This window comes from Hordeum vulgare, chromosome 6H (assembly GCF_904849725.1).
Source record: "Hordeum vulgare subsp. vulgare chromosome 6H, MorexV3_pseudomolecules_assembly, whole genome shotgun sequence".
NCBI classification, from domain to species: domain Eukaryota; kingdom Viridiplantae; phylum Streptophyta; class Magnoliopsida; order Poales; family Poaceae; genus Hordeum; species Hordeum vulgare.
In genome coordinates, this window is record NC_058523.1 from 495,336,199 (window position 1) to 495,345,885 (window position 9,687).

At 46.3% G+C, this 9,687-nt stretch overlaps 1 protein-coding gene across 1 annotated transcript; it reads right to left on the reverse strand.

Annotated features, from left to right (window-relative positions):
- Positions 1–6,017: 6,017 nt before the first annotated feature.
- LOC123402663 (bisdemethoxycurcumin synthase-like) lies at positions 6,018–7,655 on the reverse strand. The gene is made up of 2 exons (XM_045096601.1): positions 7,229–7,655; positions 6,018–7,121 (listed from the first exon to the last, which is right to left on the reverse strand). Exons 1-2 carry the CDS (start codon positions 7,431–7,433, stop codon positions 6,115–6,117), a joined length of 1,212 nt encoding a protein of 403 aa, XP_044952536.1. The 5' UTR covers positions 7,434–7,655; the 3' UTR covers positions 6,018–6,114.
- Between the last annotated feature and the right edge of the window lie 2,032 nt (positions 7,656–9,687).

Sequence of the window (9,687 nt, forward strand, 5' to 3'; positions counted from 1 at the left end):
GCGCTGTGAGGGCTTGTGGGGCCCACGTGGCTCCACCGCCTCCAAACTCAGCTCTATATATTCCGTTTCGCCCGGAAAAAAAATCACGTAGAAGGATTTATCGCGTTTTACGATACTGAGACGTCGCCACCTCCTGTTCTTCATCTAGAGGACAGATCTGGAGTTCGTTCCAGGCTCCGGAGAGGGGAAATCGTCGCCATCGTCATCATCAACCTTCCTCCATCGACAATTCTAAGATACTCTTCACCGTTCGTGAGTAATCTCATCGTAGGCTTGCTGGACGGTGATGAGTTGGATGAGATCTATCATGTAATCGAGTTAGTTTTGACGGGGATTGATCCCTAGTATCCACTATGTTCTCAGATTGATGTTGCTACTACTTTGCCATGCTTAATGCTTGTCACTAGGGCCCGAGTGCCATGATTTCAGATATGGACCTATTATGTTGTCGCCAATATATGTGTGTTTTAGATCCTATCTTGCAAGTTGTAGTCACCTACTATGTGTTATGACCCGGCAACCCCGGAGTGACAATAGCCGGAACCACTCCTGGAGATGACCATAGTATGAGGAGTTCATGTATTCACCACGTGTTAATGCGTTGGTCCGGTTCTTTATTAAAAGGAGAACTTTAATATCCCGTAGTTTCCATTAGGACCCTGCTGCCACGGGAGGGATGGACAACAGATGTCATGCAAGTTCTTTTCCCAAAGCACGTATGACTACATACGGAATACATCCCTACATTAGATTGACGAACAGGAGCTAGTTACTTATCTCTGTTTGTTATAGCTGTTACATGATGAATCACATCCGATATACTCATCCATCACTGATCCACTGCCTACGAGTTTTTTACTACTGGTCCTTGCTATGTTACTTTGCTGCTACTGCTGTTACTGCTGCTGCTGTTACTCTGTTGCTACTGCTGTTACTTGCTACTGCTGCTACTGTTGTTCCTTGCTATTGCTGTCACTACTGCTGTTACTTGCTACTTTGTTCTTACCTGCTGCAACACTTTTCTGGTGCCATTGATACAACAAGTTAGGAATAGTCTGCCGTCAACAGATCCTTTTCTGACACCGTTGCTATCATACCACTTTGCTACTAATACTTTGCTTGCAGACACTAATCTTTCAGGTGTGGTTGAAATTGACAAACTCAACTCGTAATACTTGAGAATATTCTTTCGCTTCCCCTTGTGTCGAATCTATAAATTTGGGTTGAATACTCTACCCTCGAAAATCGTTGCGATCCCCTACACTTGTGGGTTATCACCCACCGGTGAACTTTACTGTCAACGGCCACAACTACGACAAAGGATACTACGTGGGTGACGGTATCTATCCTCAGTGGACCACTATTGTCAAGACAATACCCAACCCTGTTGGAGAGAAGAGGAAAAGATTTGCCCAAGAGCAGGAGGGTGCTAGGAAGGATGTCGAGCGTGCCTTTGGTGTTTTGCAATCTCGATGGGGCATCGTTCGGTATCCTGCTAATACCTAGAGCACACAGAAACTGTGGAAGGTGATGACTTCTTGTGCGATCATGCATAATATGATCATAGAAGACGAGCGCCCGGAACGTCTGTATGATCAAGGGTTTCAGTTTTAGGGTGAGAATGTTGTGCCTGAGCATGGAGGAGCGACAATGTTTGAACGGTTCACCCAATTTCATCAAGACATGCGTGATTGGGAAACTCACGTGCAACTGCAAAATGATTTGGTTGAGCATATGTGGGCTCATGTTGGCAACCAATAGATTTATCATGCAAAATAAATATGAGAACTATGTGAGACATTTTTATTTTTATTTGGCTTGTAATAACTATGCTATTTTCGGTCCAAATTATGTTATTTGATTCAAACTATGAAAATCATGCAAAATAGGGCGGCCAGCCGGCCACCCCGGCACATATGGGTCGGCGCGTCGGGCGCGTTGCCGACCCATATCTAAAACAGTGCGGACGTCGGGCGGGCGGCCGACCCAAACGGACAAAAAGCGGACGAAATCGCTGTCCGTTTGGGTCGGCCCGTTGGAGTTGCTCTAACAAATTCCAAAATTGACCTTACCTTAAATTTTTTTCGAATCTGACCTCTTTTGGTGACGCCAACATCCCTGGCGTCTGGTTTGCATGGAATACGCCAAGGTCACTAGCGTGTGGTACAGGCTAGCATGACCGGCTGACCCGTTGAGTCTCTGACGTGGCTTGGTACCAGACGCCAGGGACCCTGGCATCTGGTCCTGGACCAGACGCCAAGGACACTAACATCTCGTACCAAACGTCAAGGACCTTGGCGTGTGGATGACGTGGCACATATTATAAAAAACATCTGTATGATCTACTTCATAAGGGTCTGATTTGGATCCACATGTTTCATGCTATGGTTAGATATCTTAATTCTTCTTTTGTAGTTGCGGATGCTTGCGAGAGGGGTTAATCATAAGTAGGTTGTTAGTTCAGGTAAGAATAACACCTTAGGGTCGGTCCGTCCACATATTAAATCATCAAAGTAGCGAATGCGAATCAACTCAATATGATGAACATGACTATACAGAATTTCCCATGTGTCCGAGGGAGCACTTGCTTTATATAAGAGTACTTTTAAGCATGTCCTTTGCTATAAAAAGGATTGGGATACCTTGTTGCACCTTTTCTACTATTGTTACTTGTCACTTGTTATGAATTACCTTGCTACAAAACTATTTATCATTGTTACTTACAACACTTGCATAGAATACCTTGTTGAAAATTGCTTATCATTTCCTTCTGCTCCTCATTGGGTTCGACACTCTTGCTTACTGAAAGGACTACGATTGATCCCCTATACTTGTGGGTCATCACGGTAATACCATCGAAGTACTGCTTTGTACCGTAAAAGCTAAAGGACAACAGAAGCCCCAAAATAAGCAGTAGTGGCAATGGTAGTAGAATGCGGAAATATTGCAACAAGTGGTACTGCTTCTCTACTACCATGCTACTTACATGAATTGTGGCAAGGCCTACAAAGTCCCAAAACAAGCGGCAGTGAGAATGGTACCGCCCTCCATGAACGAGCGCGGTACTACCGCTTAAGTGCTTCAAAACTGCCCAAGCAAAACTGATGGATACAAGAAGACCAAAACTCTCATAACTTCTGCAAATGAACTCCTATTTTTATGAACTCAAGCTTGATAGAAAACTAACTGCATAAGTGGCAAGAGAGATATGCCAAAGATATAGAGGTCTGAAACCTCCATGAGTGAAGAATCAACAAAAACTCCAACACTGAAAACACAATAGATGATGCATATGAAATCCGTTTTTGATGAACTCAAGCTTGCCATGAAGATGACCACCGGCTCCATTATTCACAAACAAAAAAACCAAACAAGAACCAAGAAAGATGATGCCAAGGTTGCAATGGTTTGAGCTCTCTATGGACCATATGATCAAGCTACTCACTCGAGAGCCTCCCTCGATATTACGACTATCTATCCCATAACTCGGTCTCCCAACACCATGAGACCGGTAAAATAGAAAACCTATCAAGGTCAAACCTTTGCCTTGAGCATAGTCCACTTGAGATAGATGATGATGATCCCGACCTCCTCAAGTTTGATTACCTTTCTTGATTCTGTTGGCTCGATGAAGACTAGTAACCCCCCCCCCCCCCATACTCCACCATGGGTGAGATCTCTTCAGAACATATTCACATGTCCATTATCACGAGAATGGACGACAAACTTCAAGCATGATCTCTTCGTGATGCCCCATTTGAACTTGCACATCCAATCTTGATGATGATCACCACTTGATGTCATCCTTCATGGGTTGTGAGAGATCTTCCTCTCGATGCAAGCCCATGGAAATATACCTAACCCCACATAGAAACCTCACATAGATCATGGGTTAGTGAACAAAGCGTAATGAACAATACTTAACATACCATGGGATCACTTGATCCCACTTAGTACATCTTCTACGCTTTGTGTGTTGACCGACTTGAATCACTCTTTGCCTTAGTCTTGATCAACCTTGTATCTTATCTTCTCTCTTTTTAAAGATGTCTTGAAGGTAAACATGAATGCTCACACAATCTTCTTCTTCAATACATGCTTGCAATATGGTCAACTCTCACATGATCAATCTTTGGATAATTCCTTGAATAACACGTTGGTTAACACATAATCTTCTTCTAATAGCCTTGAAACCAACAAATGATCTTCAAGCAAAGAATATGAACAAATCTTTCAAACATAACTCAAGGAAACTATTAGTCCATAGAAATTGTCATCAATTACCAAACCAAACACGGGGGCACCGTGTTCTTTCACATTCTTCATTGATGAAAAGTGTCGTTAACTATGTTTCTTAAAAAAGTACTCCCCAGTCCCAAATAAATTGTCTTCTAAGACAACTAATTTGGAATGGGGGTAATACAATATAAATTTGTTTAATCGAACCTACTTCTGTTGATCATGTTATCCTATAAAGATGTTGATGCAAATTGAAACACATGCTTGCTAAGATGATGCACAACAACCTCGGTCCTTTTCCTTTTGGATCTATGTAATACTGAATTTATAGTTTGTGGGAGAACTACAAGCTAGCGTCTCGTATTTTAATAAGGTGTTTGCATTTAATAATGAATATTAGACAACCTTTAGACTTAATTTTAGGATAATGTTTGGATGACAAATATCATTCAAGTATGATGTTACTTCTTATACATTTACTAGTTGGGATTTGCTCAAGTTGTCAAACATCCTATTTTAGTGAATAACAATCACCATACATTAGTGATACCATTTGTTCGCTTTGCTTTTCTTATCTTGCATATATGTGTCCTCTATAGTTGAGAGCCCCCATCAAGTCATCATCCCTCTTAAGGTGTTTGGACCACATCTCAAAGAAAAATATGTTTTTTTACGGGATACTTAAGAGCATGGTTAATAGTATAACCATGAGCTGGCTATAAGCCATTGCCATGTCGTCCATGTCTCATTTTAAAGCCAACATGTACAATAGTTGATTAAAAAAATATATTAATTTTTTTATTATATGACGCGCCTTTCACTCTCACAAAATGACTAGGAGCACGTGCTAGAGCTGACTCTTGACTAAGAGCCCGTTTATCTTCTCTCTCCTCTTCTCTTTTCTCCAACTAAATAGAAATATACTAGTTTATTTCTTATAGCCTGCTCACTCGACTCTATTATACTTGCTCTAAGGGGTCCTTACATGATTAATCAGACCAATCAACGAGTGCCAAAGTCAAAATATAATAAATTCCGAGACTATTAAACTTCGACTTTATCACACAAACTCAAGGTTGGTTTTGCTAAACGATTTTTATTTGGGATTGCTAAACGATTTCACACAATGTCAAATACCAAGTGTAACTGATCCAACAAATTGACCTTTTATTCCCCAACAATGCACCATCGCGAAGGTGAATCTTACCAGCAATAGAGTGGCACATGAGACGGAAATTGTTTCTGGAGGCCGAGCTCCATAGAGGCCGCCAAAAGCAACTTTCAAATTTCATAAAAAAAAAATCATATTTTAACATTTTTAGAAATTTTAAAAAAATACATAGATAGATAAAGGTATAACACATAAGTGTGTAAATTTTTAGTACGAAATACTTTGAGACGAGGGCTATGTAAAAAGATAGATCTGAGACTTTTTAATACATGTTACTATTCATCATCTTGGACTATGAATTTGTATGTTTTGTACAGGTCGTATTTTAAAGTATTTTGACCTGAAATTTTATACACACACGGACCACAACCTTGTTTAGTTGTATTCTTTTCAGATTTTTTGAAACTAATATTTTCAAATTTTGATTTTTTTTTAAAAAGCTCCAAAATGTCATTCTCCACATGAGATATCTAAATATGATTTGGTTTCCTGAGAGGATGGTTTGCTTGTTGGAAATGTTTTGTTCAGCGTGACGAATGATAGTATGCTGCTTTCTTAATCAACACATATATGGTGAATTTTCAATTAAAAGAAAGTCCAAACCGAATAAATCCTGAAACTATTGAGGTTTGACTTTATTACGCACACATTCAAGTCAGGATGAGTACAACAAATTGACCACTTAATCCAGTGACAATTCCTCTTCATGGGGACGCATGCACGTGCCCCGTGGCGTGCAACACCATCGTCTCCACGGTGAGCCCCGGCCCGAAGGTCATCATCACACCCCACTCCGGCACGCCGCCGACCCCTTGCTGCTCCCTAAGCCTCCGCCGCAGCTCGTCGAGAACAAATATAATCGTCACGCCGAACATGTTGCCGTAGTCGCTGAGCACCCGGCGGCTCGCCGCCAGCTTCTCCGACTCGAGCTGGAGCACCGTGTCAATGCGATCCAGTATGGCAGACGAGCCGGGGTGCACCGCCCAGAAGAGGTCGTTCCATTTCGCGGCGATGCCGAGCGGCTCAAGCGAGTCGTGGAGGCACCGCTCGACGTTGTCCCCGATGAACACTGGGACCTGCCTCGTGGAGATGTTGCCGCCGAACCCGCCCTTGGTGACGTGCATGGTGATGGCGTCGTCGGAGTCCGGTATCACCGTCTGCGCGGCGGACATCATCTCGAACAGGGCGTGCTCGCCGGGGCCCAGCGGGTCGGCGCCGACGACGACGGCGCCCGCGCCGTCGCCGAAGAGCCCCTGGTGGATGAGCCTCTCGAAGGAGCCCTCCTTGGGTCCGCCGAAGAGCATGAGGGTGAGCTCGGCGCAGACCACGAGGACGCGCGCGCCGCGGTTGTTCTCGGCGAGGTCCTTGGCGAGGCGCAGCGCGGCGGAGCCGGCGAAGCAGCCGTTGAGGTAGAGCATGGTGCGGCGCACGGAGGGGCGGAGCCCGAGGAGCGCGATGAGGCGGAAGTCGACGCCGGGGATGTGGGCGCCGGAGTTTGTGGTGACGACGAGGTGGGTGATGTCGGCGGCCGGCCGGCCCCACTCGGCGATGGCCTTCCTAGAGGCCTCCGCAGCCAGATCCGGGACGGCGGTGGCGACGATGTCCAGCCGGGCGTCCAGGGACGCCGCCTCGTCGTCGAGGAACTCCGGGTGGGCGCGGATTAGCTCCTCCGTGTGGTGGAGGTAGCGTTTCTCAACGCCTAGCTTCTGGACTGTGCTCGACGCATGTCAATCAAACAAACAGTTAATGGACCAATCAAACACGTCCTAAATGGAAGATGGTGAAGAAAGCTGGGCTGGAGGTTGCATGCATGCTTACAGACTCTCTTGAACTTGGCCTTGAGGGCGGTGAGGTGGTCGCTGTTGGTGGCGCGGAAGTAGAAGTCCGGGAACTCGTCCTGGGGCACGCAGTGCGCCGGGTTCGCCGTGCCGATGGCCAGCACGGCCGCCGGCCCGTCTGCGCGCCGCGCGCGCCAGATCTCGCGCACGCTGGGGGTGGCTGCTGGTGCTGGAACACTTCCCATGCTGCTGGTTGCCAAGACCGAACTCTCTCTCTCTCTCTCTCTCTCTCTCGCCTAGCCTGTTTCCACGACGGAGGCAACGTTCAGCTGTCTACTTCTCTCTCTATCTTGCCTCGATCGTATGTTTCCACGATGGCAATGCCAACGCTATATAATGGGAGGCGGCCGGAGAGATAACGATGATTGAAGAGATCCGGTATGCTTTTGCGGCGCCCGCCAGCACAACGAAATTGGTGCTTTGCAAGAGCGGAAGCGTACTGTGCGAGTTCTATACTCGTGGTTGATCAATGGCCTCCGTCATGTTCCCGCAATCGACGTTTGACACGGCTCCATCGCCATTCTTGGCATTGACTTTCCTCCATAAGCATGAGACCGGACCTGGTCGTCCGGAAGTAGTTTAATGGCGTTCTTCTGCTACTGCATATGCCCGGCTGCTATGGATGCTACTATTTTATTAGCAGAGCAACAGGAGATTTTACCAGATACCTTCTGCTGATAAGACTTGTGGACCATATATGATGCCTACGAGTCAAATGCGACATCTACAGTCGGCCATTTCAAACTGGTCTACTCACCTTCAAAAATATCCGATCCATCCAAATGCTTCAAACACATTGGATAGTCCGACACCCTTCGTATCAATGACTAAATATAGGATGGATATAAGTTGATTAGAGCGTGTGTGTCACGTCAGCCTGACCCACCGTGACCCGCAACGACCCCACATAAACACAATGCGGATTGGACCCTAGCCTTACTTCATTCTGCTCTTCTCCTTTTTTTTTCTTCAATCAGTCAACTCCTGATCTTCGACGAGCATGCCCGACACCGGTAGCTACTCCGATGGCTTCAAAGATGACAAGTAGAAAGCATTCCTCTCAAATGTGGTCGGCGATGAGGACGAGCTCGCCCTCTGCATCGCGTTGCAGCAGTCGCGGATGAACAAGGGCGGTAGTTCTGGATCTGTTGCTCCGCCGCCTGTCGCCCGTGGTTGTAGCGCCGATGTTGGAACTGGCCCTTCCCTCTCAGAGCATAGCTCCGCGCGGGCAGCTTAATCAACGTCGCCCCTCCATCGATCTCCTCCTCCTATGTCGCTGCTATGCAAGGGAAGCAGTGTGTTTTAGTGCTCGCTCGACAGGCACCATGGACGCACACGCCAGAATCCAAGGCGCACATCGCCCGCCGCGAGAGGCAGAGAGCAAAGGAGATGGCGGTCGCGTCGGAGGCGGTCACGTAGTCCTCCCACCGCCCGCCGCGAGAGGCGGAGAGAAAATGAGATGGTCATCATTCCAGAGGCGGTCACACAGTCCCCCCCCCCACCACCACCACGGAATGTCGACAGCTCCTGACGAGGAAGAGTGTCTCCTCGCGTGGGTATACCGTCGATCACTTACTACGGTAGAGACGAATGCCCGCCATCTCTAGAGGAAGAATGCGAAGGTGCTCTAGCTAGGCCTGGAGCAGTCTGCGCACGAGGCGGCAAAGGCAGCGCAGGTGGCCAAGGTCGGGAGGAAGCAAGACCGTATCATCTGGAGGATGAAAGGGTATATCATCCTCCCATCTTCCTCCGACAGCTCCGGCGACGTTTCAAACGACGACGACTCACCTCCTACCACAGACACCTACTCGAACGCCTACAACAGCGCCGGTGATTGAAAAGGCAAAGGGCCGACATGGTGAAAATCCGTTGTCTCTCTCTTTAATTTCAAGTAATCTAGTCTGAACTTGTCTGCCTTTTGCATGGATTATGTGAAATGTGATGATCTTTTGGAGATATGTTGATGATCTTTTTGATGATCGGAATGTGCATCTCTATGTCTGTTTCTATATTCGTTTGATCGTCTATGTAGTTTTATTCGTGTCACATGATGTACTATGAATATAGGGTATCGAATATAAAATACACGGATGTGGATGAGAAAATTTGGGAATTGGTCTGTCTGTCCATGGACGCGCTCAGATGCGTCCAAAGACATATAGGATGCCAGATTTGGCAACCGCACGACTGTAGATGCCTTTTGAACGAATATATGTGGTTTCTCTTATCTCGTGGATCCACATAGACGCCGGAGACGAGGGAAGGGGTCTCTATCGGCTAGGTTTCAACGTACATTTGTTTCTTCCAGGTACAACATGAAATCAGTTGATCATTAATATCTTTTGGTCTAAGACATTGACCCATATGTTGTGTATATCTCAAATGTGACTCGACAAAGTCCAGTACCAAAGCATGATCTCAGCTAGCCTTTGCAAGTCG

Coding starts and splice junctions, on each gene's coding strand:
- LOC123402663 (XM_045096601.1), bottom strand. CDS start 7,433: ATGGGAAGTGTTCCAGCACCAGCAGCCACCCCCAGCGTGCGCGAGATC. Junction 7,122..7,228: donor GGCCAAGTTCAAGAGAGTCT/GTAAGCATGCAT, acceptor CGTCGAGCACAG/TCCAGAAGCTAGGCGTTGAG.